A 22865-nucleotide genomic window follows, 5' to 3' on the forward strand; every position below is an offset into this window, starting at 1 on the left:
CTTATCAACCAACAAATGCTGGTCCATATGCACTTGGTGCATCAGTTTTGAACGTTCCCTCAAGTACTCCACATACTAAAGGAATACTGCCAACTTCACTGAAGAAGGGTGTCATCTATTGCAGTCACAACTCTGCAGACTGTCACTTTTGAAGTACCATGCATATCACAAACAGAATGATACTGTGTATCACTACCAACCCATGGAGTGCAATCTGAAGCTGCTGTTTTGAGGTTAATTCTTCATTCCTTGCAGTGGGACATTCTATTACCAATCCTATCAAGCAAATACTCAAAAGTACTGTAATCTAACATAAATATCTCACTGTATTCATATGTGTGTTACATACCAGTACAGGCTGGTTTTTTGCCTAAAATTTCTTACATGGTGAATACCTACACTCGCTCACTATCTGATTCAGAGTCGACCATTTCACTGATTTTTATGATTTTTATGCCAAAATATTATGTTACTCGCTATGGTTTCACTAATAATATGGATTATGAGTCAAAATACACTCGGGAGTCATGTTGTCTATGAAACAATTTACTAAAAACTCTATGAAACATAATACTAATAATATATTAGTTAATATTGGTTTCTTGGTAATAATATTAATGAAAAATTCTTTATGAATCAGGGGCCTGAGGACTTGATTCCCTTAATAAATTGCATACTATTTATCCCATGTAGTTCTTCAGAATGTGAACATGGATTCAGTCACATGAATATTACTATCCTCAACCAGGACATGCTTTTTTATTTTGCAGATTTCTTCCCTCATGTTACTGAAACTTCGTGGGCCATCGTTAAGACTGGGATCCAACACCATATGATTTTTTGTTTTTTAATTTGCTTTACGTCACGCCAACACAAATAGGTCTTAATGGCTACGATGGGATAGGAAAGGTCTAGCAGTGGGAGGGAAGCGGCCGTGGCCTTAGCCCCAGCATTTGCCTGTTGTGAAAATTGGAAACCACAGAAAACCATCTTGAGGGCTGCCGACAGTGGGGTTTGTACTCACCATCTCCCAGATGCAAGCTCACAGTTGCGCCCCCCCAAACCGTACGGCTAACTCGCCCGGTGCACACCATAAATGTAAAATTAAGTTTAAGGATACATCATTTAGCAGAAGACACAAGAACTTGGGTAGCAAGCAACACCAAGGAATGTGAGAACAACCCATATTCTGACATGTTCTAAGACAGTGAATGACAGGAAACTCTGGTGTGACACACCTCACTCCACTGTACACGCTTGCAGTAAAGACAAATGACATCACCATGCTTTGCACTGCTTCGTTGGGGCTACAGGGAAAGAGGAAATGGTTGAGGCATATGGGATGCAGCGATGTACGAGAAATAGGATTGGTCACAGATTATAAGCAATTAAATTTTGGCTCTGTGTTATGAGGAAATATATAACAATATTCTAGTTTACAGGGTCTCTCTTATAAACACAGGCCAAGCGCACAGTGTTTGTACTCTGCGCAACAGCAGCTGCCTCAGCCCAACTTATGTTGCACGCGGCCACCCTGCTTTGAGCGTGTATACAATCTTATATGAAATCTTACCTTATAAAAGGTGTTGGAAGTGTTATCCTTCATAAACACAATTAGGATTTTCTGCATACACCAATAGCGCGAGTTACAACTGTTCACATGACTGTTAAGATGAAACCAGGCCTCATCCAAAAAGAACACAAGCTGTGGGTCGAATAAATGATCATTCAATGATCCAAGATACCACTTGCTACATCTCACTCTTGTGGCTGGATCAGCAGGTTTTAAACAATGGGCCCGTGTAAACCTGTACGGTTTGATGTGTAACAGCTTTGTAGCTTTGTGTGCAGAAGAAACCAAAACCCCTACTTGTGCTAATTTTGTGAGTGAATTATTCAGTGACCATTCAAGATTTGCACCAATGTCATCTAGCTTTTCTTCTGTTAAAACTGTTTGTGTGCGCGCATGTCTCTTATTGAACACTGAGCCAGTAGTTTCAAATATACTGTATTTACAATTGCGTGAATCTGTGCTAATGAAGGTGACACTTCACCAGGAAATTGCTGAACCTGTCGAGTCGACTCTTACTTAAAGTAAATTTTACATACGAAAATACGGTATTACAATGACAACTGTCTCACCATGTTAACAGCTGAGATTCAGACTGGCGACTGATGCTGGGTCGAACACGAGCACGCTCCTTGCAAGGTCAAGAACTACGTGCACGCCTCCCATACAGCTGCTTAGGTCTGGGAGAGTAAAAACACTGCTGGACAGTCTGGGTTTATAAGAGAGACCCTGTATGTGAAGGACAGCCATGCGATGACATAAAAAGAACAGAATATGGTACAATTTTATCTGCAATTCAGAAGAGAGCCATACAGAACAATTATGGACATTTTCCTGCATTTTCTGTTTCATTTTCCTTTTACTAGTTTACCAATGTTAGAACGTAATGTCTGGGCAATTTGTAATCAGAGACTGCGTGTTAGGTTGTGGTCTGACAAGGTACTTCAGGATTTGGACTTAAGGTCTGCACACACCAACGTGGGATGCGGGAGCGGGAACAATCCCGTCGCGAACTGTTGTGAGTACAGCGGGATATGGATCTATACACACCGATGCGTCACTCTCCTGCCTACATGATGGGATGGCTACGAACCATTTGCAGTTCGCAGCATGCAGCGTTTTCCCATGTCCCGCATTCATTGTGACAGTAGCAACGGTGACTGAACTGTTGACAGAGTGCGTTAAGAAACATCCAATGCTTTACGACATGAGTAATGAATATTACAAGAATGTAAGGAAGAAATATATGTTATGGGAAGAAATAGGAGAACTGCGTATACCTGGTTGTATCAATTCTGTTTGATTGTGACTTTTTTTTGCACACATTTCCCCATTCGTAAACTTCCAGATACATGTCAAGATGTATACTAAAACTATATATACACTGTTGTGTTATGGATTATTATTATTATTATTATTATTATTATTATTATTATTATTATTATTATTATTATTATTATTATTATGTCCGGCTCCATGGCTAAATGGTTAGTGTGCTGGCCTTTGGTCACAGGGGTCCTGGGTTCGATTCCCGGCAGGGTCGGGAATTTTAACCATCATTGGTTAATTTCGCTGACACTGGGGCTGAGTGTATGTGTCGTCTTCATCATCATTTCATCCTCATCACGACGCGCAGGTCGCCTACGGGTGTGAAATCAAAAGACCTGCACCTGGCGAGCCGAACATGTCCTTGGACACTCCCGGCACTAAAAGCCATACGCCATTTCATTATTATTATTATTATTATTATATTATTATTATTATTATTATTATTAATATTAGGGCTAAATGGTGTGCAGTATAGGTGTAAGAAGGGTAGTCTAATTATAGTGTGTTGTAGGTCATTATTATTATTATTATTATTATTATTATTATTATTATTATTATTATTATTATTATTATTATTATTATTATCATCATCATCATCATCAAATAAATTTCAATTGTGAGATATCCCAATGATATATATTCTTACAATACAATAGGAATGACGTTAAATGAAAGCAAAAATTACCTAATGACAAGCAATTACAGGTATATGAAAGCAAGACATTGGAAGAAATTACAACAAAACCAGGAATTTCATGATAACGAAAGGAGTATAAAAAAGCAATATATGAAAAAAAAATTTACTTTCGCAAATTAATTTATCTACAGCATTTCATTCCCTGCGTATTTCCGTCATGTCATCGTACTGTCGGTCCCCTCTACTGAGACCAAGTCTGCCTATTAAAGCAGTTTTATTGCTGGGCAACGCAGGGCCACATCCAGATGAACATGAACTAGTATGCGATGGAATTCATGCTTTATATTTTCCCCTAACGTAACAAGTTTGATACAACCTGTGGATCATGCCAGTTTGGAATGTCTAAAAAGAAAGTATCAGCACCGCCTGCTACATTCACTCCTGGAAGCAACAGAACGTGAGGAAACCATCACGAACTTCCTCAAACAGATAGCCATGAAGGACGAACTTCACAGCGACCGTGGGATTGTAGGTTTCGCTCCCGCTTCCCGAGTCCCACGTTGGTGTGTGCAGATTTTTAACAAGTTTCATAACACAAAAGAATTGTTCACACACATACAACGAACGGACCATACATAATATCTGTGCAGTTAGTGTAAACAACTTTGGAAATCTGGTTTGGAGGACATTCTTGTACAAAAACAGCCAGTCCTCCTTGTGTTTATATTTGTTCTTCAATGAATCATCACATTATAAGTTTAACAGTTCAATCTGGTACCTGCTAGAAAAATTGTTGACATTCAACGAATATGGAATATGGGTTACAAAGAGCTGAAACATAGTGGAAAATGTTTCTACAAGTTTAAACCTGGACTCAAACCAGTAACAAAGACTTTATAGAATTTAGGCATATTCTCAGAGAGACTAACATGAGGAACACACACTTTATTACCATTGAGAGTGCTACAGCTGACTGACTCCTCCAGTTGTATACTCACAGCACTGTTTTTCTAGGCAACATTACATTACTCAGCTCTCATCTGACGTCACATGAACTGACAGGCTTGCTCTTCATTCCAACATGTCATGCCACCTGAAACTGTCTTACTCTGCTCTAAGCAAAAAGGAAAGAATTGAGCACTAAACTCAATGTGACAGTTTAACCTTAGATTGTGTAAGAATAATGAATAAATAGAAAATAAGTAATGAATTAGGTAAGGTTAAGTCCCATTCATACGTTCTTTTCAGGGACGGGCTGGGGATATTAACCACATTTGCTTAATTCTTCCAGCTCAGAGACTGGATGTTTGTGATCATCGTAATACACCTTCCCCTATCCACAACTTCACACTATTAACCCTCTTGGAGCCAAGAGCCGATCTGGTCGGCCGCTCCCCATCAGCTGGAAGAGGCCAGAGCTCCGCCTCCACTCTACTGCTGTAAAGTGCCAGGCCGTTTTCTGTGGAAATACATGTATTTTAAAATTCGCGGATATCTGCCAGTGTATAGCAAATACTGGCATGAAATTTTCTACATATCGACTACGTAGAATAAGAAACTGGTTTGGAGAGATATAAAGAGTCAAAGACATTTTATTGTTGATTTATAATTGTTGATAACGTTTATTTTTATGAAGAGAAAAATATTTTCGCACTTTCTCTCTCAATATCTACTTTGGAAAAATAATTTACGATACAAAAGAATATACATAATTATGTATAATGTATTTCTAAATACAATTCTATAGAATAACTAATTTGAACGAGAAAAATAAAAATGTAAAAAATAAAAATTCAAACATATGTCACGAGTAAAAACAAGACAATTTTACTCACCGATAAAATTCGCGTGTATGTATCGATGTTTGGCAAATACTGACAACAAATTTTCTACGTGCGGACAACACAATATTAAAATAATTCTGAATTATTAAATAAGTAAAAAATAGTAGTTGATATTACAGTTTTTTGTTTTCAGAAGAAAAAAAAATTCTCGTTTTCGGTTGTAGTATATATTAGAAAAATAATTTTACAATACAACAGAATTTACTAAATTAAGAAATATATGGCACTAAAGCCATGATTTGCTTTGACCTACTAAGTGACCGCTGCTCAGTTCGGTACCTGCAGTTTACGAGGTGAATCATGGTCAGTGGACGGATCCTCTCAGTAATTATTCTTGGTTTTCCAGACCGGGGTCACCCTCTCACCCTCAGATATCTCCTCAGTTGCAATCACTTAGGGTCACTTAGATTGAGTGAACCTCGAACCAACCCCCAGGACCAGGCGAAAATTCCTGACCTGGGCGGGAATCGAACCCATGACCTCTGGGTGAGAGGCAGGCATGCTACACTTGGCCCGCAGAGACCGGCATTTAGGTAATGATAGAGGACTATATGTGACTATAAGGTTTAGCAGAGAGTAAGTGAAAAGTAAACTGAAGTATGATATGGGCGGAGAATCAGACTGTAGGACATGTTTAGGTGCAAGAACTTCCTTGAAGGAGACAGGAGGCTGAGGAAGGTTGTCGGGTTCATTGGGACAAATTTCCACAAAATGTTCTCCAGAGACATTATTATATTCGTTATCACTAGTTTCATCTACCACTATATTCAGAGTAGTGCTGTTAGACACAATTAAACGTCTCTTCTTTAGCTGCGGTGATTCCGCGGACGTGTCCGGTATAATTTGGTCACTACTCTCTGAACTAAATTCCCTATCGCTATCCGATAAATCATCTGCGTTAACTTCTCACTGTTCCAAATACTGCATTAATTTATTGTCATCAATACCTGCTGAAAAAATATCACGTGAACAACATGCTATTTTCCTGTCACAAATCCACTCACTGCAAGGAGCAATCTCTTCCTGACCGGTTAGCAGTATTTGTAAACACAGGAAACGACTCTTGTGAAAGGTATAACACCCTCTTAGAACTGCCAAAGCAAGGCCAGGCACACAATAACGTGTAGCCCCTTTACTACAGGTTGTAACAAAAGTATACACGTCACTATAGGTTGCCTCAAAATTATGTATATCACAGAATTTTAAGCCGGCCGATGCAGACTTAGATTTTCTTTCCAAAAGAAAATCTAAGTCTGCTGTTTTAAGAGAGATTAGTTCTTTATGAAATTGGAAAGCATGAGCATTAGGAAGATGGTTTTAGGAACAATGAAAGGGAATCCTAATGTGTATTTTAAACTTCAGTCACATTGTATGGAATATTCAGTCGTAAATACGGTATGCACCAAAATATACAGTACTCATTTTTGCACAGTGCGCATGCGCACGCCTGAGCATCTATGTGTTGTTACATCGCCATGATGAATTGTTAGCTGTGTAAAGAACGTTGTGCTCTGTGATTGGAAGTGACAATGGGTCTCGCGATGGAGGAAAAAGTGGAGTATTATTTTCGCTCGTACGGAAACGGTTATCAAGGTGGGCCGAGTTTAAAGTTAGTGGAGGAACAATATTGTGAACACTTCAATAAGCCAGCACCTAGCAACACAGCTATGCTATCTATTGTTAAAAAATTCATCGTACAGGTAGTGTATTGTGTCAATGCAAGGGAAGTTCTGGTAGGCCAGTAACTGTGTCCACAAATGAAAATCATGGACGTGTCCTCAATCAGGTATTGCAGTCTCCAGAGCGAAGTCTTCGACGAACAGCCCTGAAATTAAACATCAGCCCTACGTCACTTCGAAATTATTTAAAGACATAGGTGGATTTCCGTACTGAATACAGGTTGGACAACGATTGACGGAGCACAATAGGCATGTCAGGATGGAATATTGTGCACGAGGATCCATATTTCTTGTTTTAACGGGTGGTTCTCTGACAAAAGTCACATTCACTTGGATGGTTTTATCAATCGCCAAACAACTCACTTTCTTGTTTTCGAGAGGCCAGACACTATAGTCCAGAAACCGCTACAAAGCCTGTTAACCAGGAACGCCATAGGAACATAGTGATCAGGCCATTTATTCAGGATCTAAGAAAGTTTTGTCGTGCCAGGAACATGCAGATGAATAGACAGTGGTTCCAACACCGCTCGACAGACTATGGCTATGCTGCAAGAAACCTTTCCAGGACGAGTAATTTCCCGCGGGGCTCAGTTCCCCTACCCATCACATTTCCCCGATCTCACACCACCTGATGCTTACGTGTGGAGAATGTTAAAGTAGCAAATTTTCAATTGTCCAGATCCACCCAAAACTGTGCCTGCATTAAGTCAGAAGATCGTCTCGTTTTTCGGGATTCTGGAATACTGTAATAAATTGTTGATCTCTTTGGTGTAATGGTAGTAGGTAGCAATAATGACTCTCACCCCCGACGACCCAGGTACCTTCCCTGGCACTTCCTGGTGGGGGGAGGGCTTGGTTACGAAGAAGGGGTCCCACATTTTTAAATAGCCCAGGGTCCCCAAACACCTTAATCAGGCACCGCTTATAATATTAAGACTACATACTTTGTTTTCCATTTTCTGTATTTATACAATGCTATTAAAAGGCCCAGGCAAAACATTTTAGACAAGAATAACTTGGTTTGGAGTGTAAATGATTGAGTGTTTGTGCAAAATCTATTACAAAAAAAAAAGTAAACAATTCTCACCAAAATTAAAATTTTCAATCAGTATTTTTTCAGTAAATTTGTTAACTATATTCATACAGAAACATTTAAAGATGGCACAGTAAAATAGGTTACATTTTTATAGGTTAAATTCAATTATTTTAGTTTCCAGATTCTTGATTTTATAATATTTTTGATTCAATGGGTTGAATTTTCAAAAATCTGTATGTGCTGTTTAAATTTGTCAAGTAAGGGGGAGCACGGCCTTGGACAGTTGCATCAATTTTCTCGATACATTAATATCCTACAATATTCATGCAACATTAGCAACTCTAAATTCTTATATGTTCTTCATTCTAGAACAATGAGAACAGTGGATTATTAAAAATATGCAAGAGTTAAAGATACAGAACACTATCTAAAATATTAGCTTTATATAGAGTAACACAGTACTTGCTTAAATTGGTATAAAATAAATATTCCAGCATTTGTCAGTGTACACTTCCTGATGAGCGGTTATCGTAGCAGTAAGATACTCTGAAGTTTCATACAGCTACTGACCACCAAAAATTTAGAAACAAGATTTCCACTTCTGGAGGAGCAGATGGCCCTGAAGTTCACTCAGCATGCTCCAAAAACTAGTAATGTTAATTGCTGGGATCTTCGGCCGCATATAAACTTAAACAGCCGGGAAGGAGCACACCACATTATAATCATCAATCATTGATCAAACATTTAGTTTGGTCAGCCAGATGGCAGATTTCCTATCACTAATTTATCCGGTCATTTCATAAATTATTGCAAAGAACTTTGAAATTAATCAAACATTTCTCTTGATAAATTATATATATCCCTAATTCCTCTTCCTATGAATGAATATTTGCCCCAATTTGTCCTCTTGAATTCCAATGCTATGATGACAGCGTGGTACTGCATGAACAGAAAAAACATCCTCAGCGTTCACAAGCAACATTCCGTAGGCCTGACTACACTCCAACACGATGCTTTCCGAACTGAGTGTAGACATGCTGACATAAGCAGGTAGGTCTAGCATAGCCAAAGATCCCAGCAACTAACAGTACCAGGTTAATTCCTGGGGCAAAGGCTGCCGGGCACAGAGCTAACCATTCTGTCCCATCTAGTGCCGAGATTACAGGAATTCCACTCCTCTAAGGGCCCTCGTGGCCTGTATGGAGATAGCTTTGCTTTACTCTACACTTCCCACCAAAAAATGGATCAGTTGAAACTTTGCAAATTCCCAAGTACAAGCACAGTTGAAAAGAAGGTACACATAATCAGATATTTAAGAGGTAGTTAATTTTTCTTTTTTACAATTTGCTTTACGTCGTACCAACAAAGATAGGTTTTATGGCGGCAACGAGATAGGAGAGGGCTAAGAGTAGGAAGACTATGACCATGGCCTTGATTAAGGAACAGCCTGGTGTGAAAATGGGAAACCACAGAAAGCTATCTTTGGGGTTGCTGACTGTGAAGTTCAAACCCACTATCCCCCAAATGTAAGCTGACAGCTACATGACCCACACAGCACAGCCACTGCGAGTTAGTTACTACAGTACACAAAGTTTTATCTGCACTTTGTTAATAAAATGGTGCACTTCAATGCTTTTAAAATGAGTTAAAATGAATTTCACTCTCAACAAATTGTCCTAAATGCTGCTTGTCACTAGAACTGCTTAAGTTTATTGGCAAAGTATGGGTTGGACAAAAGTATATTTAGGACAAGATAGAAAAGACCATAGCACAGGACGATGTATACAAAGTTTGACTCTGACTATTCAAGAGCTCTGCCCAGTTTGGAAGTCAGGCCCTACCTTGTTTTACTTTAATTCCTTGTGAATAGATGTGCACTTATGTTTGCAATTCACTTCTTAGTCAGAAATTGTACTTTCTGCAATATAATTGGCACGCTGCTCCATTTGGAGATCTGAAATTCTAATCCTAGCAATGACATTTCTTCTCCTGAAGTGTAATATTGTAACGTGAAAGCAGATAGGTAAATCAGCACATAACTGGTAGCGTTCACTCGAGGATTGATTTATACACTACTACACAAGCACCCCCCCCCACTCACTCTCTCTCATTCAGTCACACTATTTATTCACTCAGACACCTACAAACTAGAAGAAATCACAGTATGCACTCTTCCACAACTGTCACTTACACCCTACAGCAGTTTACAATTACACTCACTGTACTCTATCGCAATCACTTGGTTTACAGCTTGTGCGCACGCAACACAGTCTTACAATGATGCATGTAGTACACTGCCCATACACTCATGGTAGTCTTCATTCATTATCCCTTGCCATTTATTTGCATTGTCCTGAACTCACCATCAGTTCACATACACAGCACCAAGAGCACTCTGTCTTCAATGTCCACTGACTGATCCAGTGCTCCCACAGCTGCACTCATTCAACTGAACTTCTGAAAGAATTGAACTGTCCCAAACACTGGCAGAACTGAACCACTTAGCTCATCCGGCTTTCCATAAATAGGGAGGCTGGCCCTTCCAGATACTTCACAAAGGGAGAAGCAACCAGCCCTGGATTAATCTTTTAGTCCTTTCTTGCTCAGTCAGGGAAGCCTGCAGTGAGATAATGGTGTGGCAGCGGAGGGGTTGGCATTGCACACTTTGCTTGGTCTGGACTGGTTGCTGTAGCGGCAAGCACGAGGAGCCTTCATGGCTGCAGCCAGGCTAAATTTCTCTTCCTAAGGTCTTGCAATAAAACGGACACTGCCACATTGTCCCCTCCTTAAGGCTGCTTATCCCGAGCTGCTCCACAATACAGTGCCAGGCAATCCAAATGGAAAATCAACATCTTCCCTTGGGGAGGCTGCCAGATCCTGGAAACGATGTCATTGATCCTAGTGACGACAGTATATGGACCCTCCCATGGTGACTGAAGCTTAGGTAATTTCCCCTTCGTCCGCACAGTACAGCCAAACCTGGTTGCCTTCCTGAAAGTCTGCAGTGTTTGCCAGCATGTCATAGCGGGCTTTCATTCTGATGCTGATTACCATCAGATGTTGTCTAGCATAGTCGTGGGTGTTGTTTAGCTGGTCAACAAACTCCCATGCATAGTCTGTCACTGGCTGTTCCTGATCTGGTGCTGATCCAAAGATCAGGTCGCACGACAGGCATAGCTCCCTCCTGAAGACCATGTTGGCAGGTGTCCTACCCATCACCTCGTAAGTGGATGCTTGACAGGCAATCAGGAGGAATGGAGACCTCTTATCCCAGTCCCTCTTGTGCACTGAAACCATCTTCCTAAGTGCTCTCCAATGGTCTTTACGAAATGCTCTACCATGCCCTCCAACCGAGCGTGGAGAGGCATCATACGGGTCTTCTGAACTCCCAGACATTGTAGAACATCCTGCATCATCCTCAACTTGAAGTTCCTACCCTGAAAGCTGTGTACTCTCTTGGTTAGGGATAGCATAGACCTCTGGCCACTTGGTGAAGTAGTCCATGGCCAGGAGTAGGTAGCGATTCCTAGCACTGAATTTGGGGAATGGCCCAGCAATATCAATGGTAATCTCTCACAAGGTGCTCCGACACACTGCAACGTCTGATCCCTACTTGTAATCTTGGCTCACTGTGCAAGTGTCACACATTTGGCACATCCTTTCAATGTCGTTCCTCAGGTGCACCCAATAGTATTGCTGTCGGACATGGTCTAAAGTTTTGTTCACTCTTCTGGTAGACTCCCCACACGTGGGTTAGCACCCTGTCGTTGACCTCTAGAGATGTCCACTGGGCCCAATATGCCTTGTAGGTTGGACTACATTCAGTGATGTCCCTCCACTCCGGTCACTGTCCCAACTCAACGTCCCGAAGAATCTGTCCAATGTCACTGTCCTTCAGCTGCTCCATCCTCAGGATGGCTCAATCTCAGCCTTCAGCAGCGGTGACCATCATAGCCCAGACGTCCACGGTTCCAGATTGCCTCTCCATCTTCTGGCAGTATGCACAGTTCTCAGGCCACGACCTTGAGCGCTTCAGTGTCTCCTCCTTTGACTGTGTTCGGCTGTGAAGTCCTACATCACACTTGGAGGCATCATATCCTAAAAGCCATCTGCCCCTCCAGGTTACAGAAGCTCAGAAGCCAAGTCAAGGCAGAGTGGTCAGCATGCAGATGGAATGTCTGCCCATACAGGTACTTGTGGGAATGCTCCAAGGTGTTCATGATGGCCAATAGTTGCCTACGCATCACAAAGTGATTCTGCTCAGCTTTAGACAGCATTTTACTGTAGTAGGTGATAACTTTCTCTTGGCAGCCCTACATCTGCGACAGCACCTCACCAATTCCCACATCACTGGTGTCAGTGCCCACTTCTCCCCAGGTTTGGGGTTTCCAAAGACAGGTGCTGTAGACATGAACTCCTTCAGAGTACAGAAGGCAGCTTCTGACCCAACAACCATTGGAATGGCCTTTGTCGTCGTCGTTCAAGACCACTGGTGATGACCACAGGCTGTTCGACTCCTGGGTGACACCCTACTGCTTCATGTTATCCAGCATCTGGTCAATTTCAGCCTTCTTTGCCAGGGATACCCTGTGGCATGGCTGCCAGATTAGGGTGATGTAGCCAGTGTTGATATTATGGTACACCCTGTCTAACCTTCTGTAGTTGCCTCCTGTAGCAGCGAAGATGTCCTGGAACTTGTGGATTAGTTCCTTTAACTGTTGAACCTCTGGGTGCTTTTGGACATTGGGAATAATATTCTGGAGCTTGTCCAAACCTTAATCTGCCTCTGAGGTCTGTGCTTCTTTGTCATCCACTGGCATGATGCACATGACTGGCTTACATGTCCCAAGCTCAGTCCTGCTATGAATCATGTGGTCCTGCAATGCTGAATTCAGTATTCATGCCAGCATGCAGCTTAATGCCAGGGCGAATGTCCTTGTTCGGTGGCCGTTGGTCCAGGTTTTTCGAGCACTCTGTTTTCATGTGCACGTTCCTTCAGCCATGCTGTCACCATCAACCTGCTGTTAGCGTGTATCACCTCTTCAAAGGGAAGCATCAGTTTTGCTAATCAGGGTTGTGTTCCAGGGTGTCGGGGCATTATCACTCGTCTGCCGAGCCACAGCAAATCGTTCCATGTAGATAGTTGCCTCATACACCCATAGCATATCTAGGCCAAACATAACCTCATCCGTGATGGCAGCAACGAAGGCCCAGACTTGTAGACACCGTTGTTCTAGGTTGAGTAGCACCTCCTTCAAGACAGCAATGGTGTCTCTGGAAGTTTTTCACAGCACATAGGGACAGTTGGGCTCCCTCTAGAAAATCGGTCTGGCAATGGTTAATGTTGCCCCCATATCTATAGAGACATGGCATGGCGTGTCTCCAAGCCAATGTCGGTTCGCTCGTTGACCACGTTTAATATGAGGCAAGGGGATGGAAGTGGCGGTGCCAACGAGCCCCTCCGTTTGTTGACCCTTACTCATTTCTCAGATCGGGGGCCGAACCCCATGTAGCAGTTCATCCGCAGATAGCCGCGCTCGCCGCAGTTCCAGCAGGTGATGGGGGCCTCGGCATCTCAGCAGTGACATGCGTCGCTCTCCCGTTACTAGATGAGCCTCTGGTGTGTCCTCACAAAGGTGCCATGGATCCCTTCACTGCCTCTGTTCTCAGGGCTATAGTCAGAGCCCCCCTGAGGTTATGCTCCTCACTAACCATCAGCATTTGTAAGATCTCAGCATCACAAAGCCCACTGATGAAAGTACAGGCAGCCTCGTGCTGGATGTGATCCTGAGGTAGGCCGTCCAGAGCCTTGTGGGCTACCTGCTCCACCTTGATGTGAAATTCCTGTAGCATCTTGTTGGTGTGCTGCGTCCTGTTCCTTACTTGGACTCCATAGCCAGCTTCCAGCTGGTGGTCACCACAGCGCCTATTGGGCGCTCTCACAATTTCATCATAAGTGGCACCAATTGGAAGATTTGTAATACTTCCGTTGCTTGCTCGTGTAACCCGGTGATGAGGTCTACATCTCTTTCCTCCGACGTCCAACCATTGTTCGGGCAGACCGTCTCAAACTGGGTCCGGAACATCCTCCAGGAAGTGGTCCCGTCATAACATGGGGGTTTCACCTTCGCGACGCTCGAGCCATCGTCGCTCCTGGTGGGCTTAGTACGAGTGTATATGGCCATCATTCTCCCATGCAGTGCATTATCTTCTTCCCTCAGATCTCAAATTCTGGACTCCACAACCTGGGGAATTGTTTTAAACTCTTTTTCAACCAGTTTGTTAATGCCCTGCATATATAATGTACTGTCAATTCAAAGGTAAATCTTTAATGAAATTCTGTTATGATCAGTGCTGGACTGCACTGGGATATAGTGTATCATTTACTTATTCTGTGTATACAATGGCCACTGGCTGCAATAAATGTTTCATTCATCAATGTTCTGCATAATGTCGCTCTTCAACTTCGCTTTGGGAGAGCGCACTTCCTGTTCTAACATAAATTGTCCCTGTTTTAGCTTAAACTATCCATCTTTAAGTTGTCTTTATTCTGATTTCATCCTGACTTGATTTTCTTTCTTTTCTTTCAGTGTCTTTTTTCAGGTATAATCTGTTGTTGTATGTTTTATTTAACCTATTGGTTATAAAATCTCCCTTTTCTCTTGTTAATTCAGTCACACTAGTTATTCACTCTGATACCTATATACCAGAACAAATCACACTACACTCTTCCACAACTGTCACTTAGGCCCTAGAGCAGTTCACAGTTACACTACTGGACTCCATCACAATTACACAGTTCACAACTTGCACACGCGCAACAGAGACTTACAATGTTGTATGTGGTAGGCTGTCTGTACACTCGTGGCAGTCTTCGGTTACTGTTCCTTGCTGTTCAGTTACACTGTCCTGCACTCACCATCATTTCACACACAGATCACCAACAGCACTCAGTCTTTGCTGTCCACCAACTGATCCAGTGCTCCACAGTTGCTCTCACTCGACTGAACCTCTGACAGCATTGAACTGTCTCAATCACTAGTGGAAGTGAACCGCTCAAGCTCATCCGACTTGCCTTAAATAGGGAGGCCGGTCCTTCAAGATACTTTATGAAGGGAGAAGCTTCCAGAGCTCTCTGGAATTCAAAAGCTCTGAGTTTATCTTTCAGTCCTTTCTCATGCCTGCAGTGAAGTAACAGAATGGTGGTAGAGAAGTCTCCCTGTGGATGGGGGTGGTACAATAATATCCACAGTATCCTGTTTAAGAGGTGACTAAGAGGGGCCCCAAGGGCTCTTAACTTGGAGTGTGGATTGGCATCCACAAGGCCCTTAGCCAAGTCCTGGCATTGCTTCCACTTACTTGTGGCAGGCTCCTCACTTTCATCTATATTATGCAACCTCCCTTGTTCAACTTGTTTATTTCAGACCCTGCCAGTATTAGGTTCACAAGGCCTAGGGAGTCCCTGACTTTCACACCCTTCATGGCTCTTGTCTTTCTTTGGCCAATATCTTCATTTTTTGAAGTGTCAGTACCCTTCCATTTTTCCTCCTCATTAGTATTAACAGAGGATGCTTATACAGTTTTACTTCCTCTTAAAATAATAACCACCACCACCACCACATAGTGGCAGAGGGACTGGCTTTGTGCACCTGGCTCAGTCCTGCAGCAGTGAGCCGGCAGGGCCCTAACTTGGTGATGTCAATCACGGCTGGAGCCAGGCTAGCTTGCTACTCCCACGGCCTTACAATAATATGGTGGGCACTGCCAAAATATTTCCCTGGAAATTTTCACACTCCCTCTGGTAAATTATGAGATGGTTTCAGACTAAGAAAGAAACCCACGTTATTTTCAGTTTCATTAAAACATTGAAGGTTTTCAGTGAAGTTGGAAAGGTAGGGGGCTAGGACTGGGAAGGAAGCAGCTGTGGCCAGCTTATTTGTCTGCCTGCCTTCCTTGAGAATGTTGTGTCAGTTGTCACAAGTATACTCCTTGCCCACAGCAAAACCTACCACTTGCAAAATAAAGTTTTTCCCAAGCTAACACAATCTTCTACTTAACAGAATATAAGCCAAGGTCATGAAATTGCAATTAACAACATGATCCTCGTTTAACAAACAAACCCCATGGCACAACAGCAAGAATTGAAGATACAGGCGAAAGAAGAACTTGGCCGACAGATCGGCCCCCAGCACTTTTAGCAGCAGCTCGCATGGCCGATAGATCGGCAGCCTGGCACTATAAGAGTTAAATTTCTGAAAAGCTATTCGCATGTAAATTTATAACAAAAAGGTTATCAATACTCTACTGGCGCTTGAAATATATTTTCATGATATATATGAGTTTCAGTTAGGTTAGGCAACGCTGTTTGAACAAGAAAACAAACGTTTGCCACAGAAGCCAGTGGAGTGATACTACTCCATTTTGTCAGAATTAAATTGAACATATGCGTTCACATTGTCTTGGAATTTAAAAAATAGCTAACAAGTAAATTGTACTATGAAAGTATGCAAAAATGCAAGTTCTGAACAATCTGGTTGCCGTTGCATACCAATTTTAATGTGTGTGAGGTTTTTACCAGACTCTTAAGAAAATCAGATATAACAAAAATTCGCTATAGCGAGTAAATTTTTTGCCCTTAGGAATTCTCACTATGATGGACTTCTACTCTATATATACAGTACACCCCATTTAGAAATTTTAACTAGTATGTCCAATGTAAAAATGTAGGTATTCATTGGATTTGAGTGTGTGAACATCAGGTTAGAGTTCAACATACCTAATACCAATGTCAGTATGCTGAATATTGTTTCAAGACAAATCTGTGGAGTGTATTTTTCTTTGTTCTGAATGCCATCTTGCAGCTATTTTCCAATTTTTTCTGACAATAAAATTATTCAGCATTTTTATTATTATTATTATTATTATTATTATTATTATTATTATTATTATTATTATTATTATTATTATTGTACGGGGTGGTACACCTCTACGCCGCATGTTTAAATCTTCCGCCTTAAAGTACTCCTCTACAGGATAAACAGTGAACTTGAAACTGGACCAACTTAAATTTTTCTTCTGAAGATGCCACTGTGTGAATTTTGACGTCTTGTTGTTTACTATTTATCAAGAAATTTACACATTCTCTCATAGATGTCACTGCCGAAAAAACTATGATCATCCACCCTGGTGCGAAGTGAAGGAACTTTATTTGAAGAAATTTTGTATTCAAAAGTTTGTTCCTTACTAAATTTCATTCATTCAGTTGTGAGTTGGCAATATTTATCTTTCTTTCTGCCAGTTTTTAACTTAGCCAACCCAGAATTTCTGTAATTAATTTCTAACCAATCACTGGCTTCTTCTTCGTTTTGGTGTGTAACTTTAAACTAACCAATAAAAGTGAGAGAGTGTGGCTTTAGTATTCATGAAAGGTCTCGAACTTTTCCCAAGGGTTTATAAACTGCGGATTTTCACGTCTCTTGGCCACTTGATTAACATCTAACCTAGTGTATGGACGTGTAGCAGGAGGCGGGAGGTGCCTCTTTCATCAGGCAGCTGGTCTTCAGTAAGGTAATGGCCATGTAACATCTTATTTCTTGCTAGCTCAGCAGTTTAACCCACGGGAAAGGTCCAAAACTTTCATATGTAACCTACCTTTCTGTAATGTAAATTTCTGCCGGCTTATGTAAATATCTTTAATTGTAAATCGGGGATAGAGAGTGCTTTACCCTCTCGAGCTCCCCTTCATTTTGGTTTGAGGTGACTATGTTTTGGTAACTGATTTTCTTCTCTTCCTTAATGTATTAAATAATTCTTATAGGAGTCACCTCCATAGGTTGGGATTAGCCCCTGTTTCATCGGCCTTGTGCCTGTTAGGTTTTAAGAAGCTACATAGAGGAGTGCAAGTATCCGCCTCCTTCCTTTTGTTTGGGCCATTTATTTAACGGTTATTTCTTTTACTCGAAGGCCCTGTAGGTTGGGTACGAGATACCCCTGTTTCAATGTGTAAGATGGGCCATGGAAGGCCAGAAAGTGTAAGACATTTTTGATGTTGCCTTGACTAGGCTTGGAAAACTGAGAGCGGGTCTGCTCTTTTCTAGTATTGTAAAAGTGCCTTGACCTTGTAATTCACGGAGCTAGTGCTCCATGTATGACGGGGTTTTCTGCCCTGGAAAGTATTGTGCTTGCTATATTTGAGCTAGAAGCTCAAGGAAATTGTATAGCGAGGAGCGTAAGGCCCAGAATTGTTCTGAATCTTGGCTTTTCCTGGTCTTGTACCTGATTGTCGTTTATTTGTTGACTTGTTATTATTTGTTAAATTTTGAAATTCTATGTGAAAATTGTTAAGTTTTGTTATTTTCAAAAATATAACCTTTAATGAAATTTTAATTCATATCTCGGCTTTGTAGTTAGACCCATTCACCCCGGCACCTTCTTTCACCTCTGCTGATCCACCAAATCACGGTAATAAATAATAATAATAATAATAATAATAATAATAATAATAATAATAATAATAATAATAATAATCATAATAATATTACTACACTTTTCCCCACACTGTAGTGGGGCAATGGGTATGAACTATTTTGCACATGCAGACTTGGCCGCTTTTTATGGCTGGATGCCCTTCCTGATATATTTGATATTGTGCGTTTCTGTGGTGGTTGGTAGTGTTGTTTGTTTTTTATGCATGAAGAGGTGTGTTCTGAGACGACCACAAACATCCAGTCCCCAAGCCAGAGGGATTACACACGGTAAGAAACCCAACCCAGCTGGGATTTCAACCCGGGACCCTCTGAACTGTGGGCTGTGACTTGACCATTCAGCCAATGAATTGGACTAATGAACATATTCACTACTGGCATACAAGTTATAATTAATAATAATAATAATAATAATAATAATAATAATAATAATAATAATAATAATAATAATAATAATAATAATAATAATAATAATAATAATAATAATAACAACAACAATATTGGCTCTATACCCCACTAACTACTTTTACAGTTTTTGGAGGCACAGAGGTGTCTGAATTTAGTCCCGCAGGTGTTCTTTTATGTGCCAGTAAATCTACCATCACAAGGCTGACATTTTTGAGCACCTTCAAATACCACCAGACTGAGGCAGGATCGAACCTGCCATGTTGGGGTCAGAAGGCCAGCGCCTCAATAGTCCGAGCCACTCAGCCCAGCAGGAACAGTATTAATAGCATCATTTAACTCATTATAATGTCCGGCCCCGCAGTGTAGGTGGCAACGCGTCCACCTGTCACCCGGCAGCCCCGGGTTCGATTCCCGGCTGGGTCAGGGTTTTTTAATTGTAATGATTAATACCCCTGGCCTGGGGACTGGGTGTTTGTGACGTCCTTAATCTTCCTTTCCTCACACACAACATTCCACACTACCACCATTCCAATTACACGCAAGTTCATACAATATGGTGCCAGTGGGGGCAAAAGATCCACATGGGTCGACGCCCCGAACAAATAGCATTTTTATAATAAATAAATTTTAAAAAACTCATTATAATTCTTGCCAACTTATTCCTCAGCCCACTCTTGGTTGCTGTCCAATTTAGACTTCCTGATATGAGTTTTTAATTTTGTTGGTTGTTGAACATATGAACAGCATGATAGATCATGGCCAGTAATTTCACAAACTTGAGCTATTATTTCTGGTAACAATTCATCAGAACAGAATTTAGTTGAAATCTTAGCATACATATACACATGTCAGTCAACTTAGAATAGTCCATAGATGTGTATACCGTTCATTCAGTAATGTGGAGTGGTAGGAAGAACTGCTCTGCTCCTTACCGTACATTCCAAATAACCTCACACTCTTGCTGTAATATGTTCTTCCACTCTTGAATGTCTTGCATTCCAGTGATTTCAGACTGACTATAGGCTACTCTTAAGTGGTTGAACAGATTCCTTTACTCATAACTTACCTTAGTCATATAATCTAAGTAGGCTCCCAACAATTTCTCATTGGCAGTTTTGTTGAGGTAGCTGTCACGGGTGGGGAGAGTTAAACCGCCTTGGTCAATCTGAAAATTAAAATACATATATTATGATATCCTATATTTTATTCAATTATCATCATTTGTTAATTATACTACAGTTTCAAGCATGATATAGATTGACAACTTAAACCTAATTTTAACAGGCAAATGTATCCTCCCACTTCAGACATGGAGTATGTGAAATGACAGTCTTGAATTATTTCCAAAACCAATTACTAAAACAGCAGAGGTCCCATTTTATAATATCTTCTCGCATAATTAACTCCATTGCATAATTTACACACCCCAATATTTTTGGGTCCAATGTGGAGGAAAAGAAATGTTCTTCAAACATCAATCACGCAGTTCCAGATGCGCTTTGAAATAAAGATATCAATTACTCAGGTAGCAGCCTTCCTATTGCAAAACCGGGCATTCCAAATACTGGACAACATGCTGTTATCAGCTGGTAGGAAATACCACTGCATTAGTTCAGTGCAAGAATCAACAGAAGTGACTAGTGACCCTCTTTTCCAGTCTGGTACAAACGTATTGTATGAGTGTTTCGGGTACGGTACATGAGTTTTTCTCTGATCTCAAAATTGTTTGTTAGTCCACAGTGAGCAAGTATTCGACTAATACTGCATCATACAAACTTGCGGTTCCTATTTGGGAGAGCAAATATTCCTTCACTTTACACTTCTCAATCACAAAGCGATGAAAATCAATTATTTTTTTGGTTGAAACCATTCAGCATTTTGTGGCATAATGGTGTTCCTCATCGAAGAGAAAGTCCATTTCTTTTCATAAAATTAATCATCAAGCCTTGGCTAACCTTCAAATCCGAGACACTGATTACATGTGCAGCAGCTATTTCTCGTCCCTTAAAATAAAGCATTTTGTGAGAAATGGCATATCCAAAGTTGCATAACAAAATCAAATATTTAAGCAGATCCTCCCCTACTTTTGGAAGCCACTTTTTGGTCCGCGATATGCTTTGCGAGACTTGTTGGTCGCTTGATGTGCAACAACTTCTGTGTTACCACGGTAGTGCTCGTTGCATTCAGACACTGAATACTTGCGGCCCACTGACCTATTTTCGTATATTAAGGCGTAACTGATCACCGCATCAGACGCCAATCAGTTTCTGTATGCCACAAAGTCGAACAATCTTTAAGAAAGGGACATCGAGTGTTATTGTACACACTACCAGAAGCAAAAAAGAACGATGTACTGCAATGCTATTCTCTTTGGCAATGCTTGCTGTAACATGTGATGGCAGAAAGCTTGCACCTTTTTTGTTGTTCAAAAATGAAAACCAATGCCTAAGGAAAAATTTCCGCGAGGGATCCACATGATGATGATGATGTTTGTTGTTTAAAGGGGCCTAATATCGAGGTCATCGGCCCCTAATGGTACAAAATGAAGGAACAAAAATGTCAAATTCATCCACTGACCAAAAAAAAAAAATAATGACATGAAGAATGAATGGATGGACACGAACCCCACAAAGAGAGGAAACAAACAAACAAAATACAGTGGATCAGACTCGAACAAAGATCATACATAATTGATTACTGACCAAGGGACCACTCATAAAGCGTTGATGATGATGCTTGTTGTTTTAAGGGGCCTAACATCGAAGGTCATCGGCTCCTAATGGTACGAAATTAAAGAACAAAAATTTCAAAGGCATCCACTGATCAAAATAAAAATAAAATATGTCATGAAGAATGAATGGATGGACAGGAACCCAACAAAACACAAAACAAACAAACAAAAACCAGTGGATCGGACTCAAGAGAGATCGAAAATAACATTATTACCGACTAAGGAACCACTTATAAAGCACAATGATGCTTGGTGTCTAAAGGGGGTGCAAAATCCAAGTTGAAGGCCCCACAGAATGGTACATGTCGCGAGTAAAATAGAACCATGGTATGTGTCATGTTGGGGTATTAATCAGAAGTAGCGAAGACTCACGGTGTTCCACAAAAGATGGTACTACTCACAAATACTGTACTTCGTACAGGTAACGCAGACCTATGGTGTTTCGCACACAATGGCGCCACTTACAACCAACGCAAACCGATGAGTTTCCTCACCTAGGTGTACTAGTCACGGGTGCCGGTCCCAAGGGCCCCGTGGTGTTCCTCACATAGTGAGTACTAATCACAGGCAACGCAGACCCACGATGTCGCTCATATAGTGGTACAACTCACAGGCTATGCCCAGACCCGCGGTGTTGCCCACATGGGTACAACGCACGGGTACTGGAATCCACCCGGCAAGGTTTTTTACTGCAACGAATCACAAACCTATTTTGTACCAAGTTAGTGATACTACTCGCAAGTACATGCAACCCCTGGTGTTCCCCGCATGATGGTACGAATCAAGAGTAGTTTCATGGTTCTAATTCATTCATCCCTTGGTCGCCCCTTTCAGTCGCCTCTTACGACAGGCAGGGGATACCGTGGGTGAATTCTTCGTCTGCCTCCCCCATCCACAGGGGGTGTGTGTTTGGTCCGCGAGAGGTATTTTATTTCCCTCAAGTCTGCCGGCAAGCCGGTTAGGACCCCCCTATCCGCCACCTGGGACGCGCCACATGGGAGTATCACCTCTCCCCCTGCTACGCCTGCGTAGCAGGTTCGTGGTGAGGGATCCACATTAGTATCCAAGAACAAAGGTGGATGGACACGTCACTCGTACGAGATTGGATACGAACGGTTTGGGGAAATATAGCAGGGGTCCCTCCTTC

General features: G+C 41.4%; 1 protein-coding gene across 1 annotated transcript in view; it reads right to left on the minus strand.

Moving 5' to 3' along the window:
- The window catches only part of Nep3 (Neprilysin 3), a 465936-nt gene that overhangs the window by 96868 nt on the left and 346203 nt on the right, over window positions 1-22865 (minus strand). Inside the window, exon 6 of the mRNA XM_067140749.2 lies at window positions 20054-20152. Coding sequence (XP_066996850.2) covers window positions 20054-20152 — 99 coding nt within the window. The remainder of the gene's footprint in view (window positions 1-20053; window positions 20153-22865) is intronic.

The sequence above is a fragment of the Anabrus simplex genome, chromosome 2 (assembly GCF_040414725.1).
Source record: "Anabrus simplex isolate iqAnaSimp1 chromosome 2, ASM4041472v1, whole genome shotgun sequence".
Classification (NCBI taxonomy): Eukaryota; Metazoa; Arthropoda; class Insecta; order Orthoptera; family Tettigoniidae; genus Anabrus; species Anabrus simplex.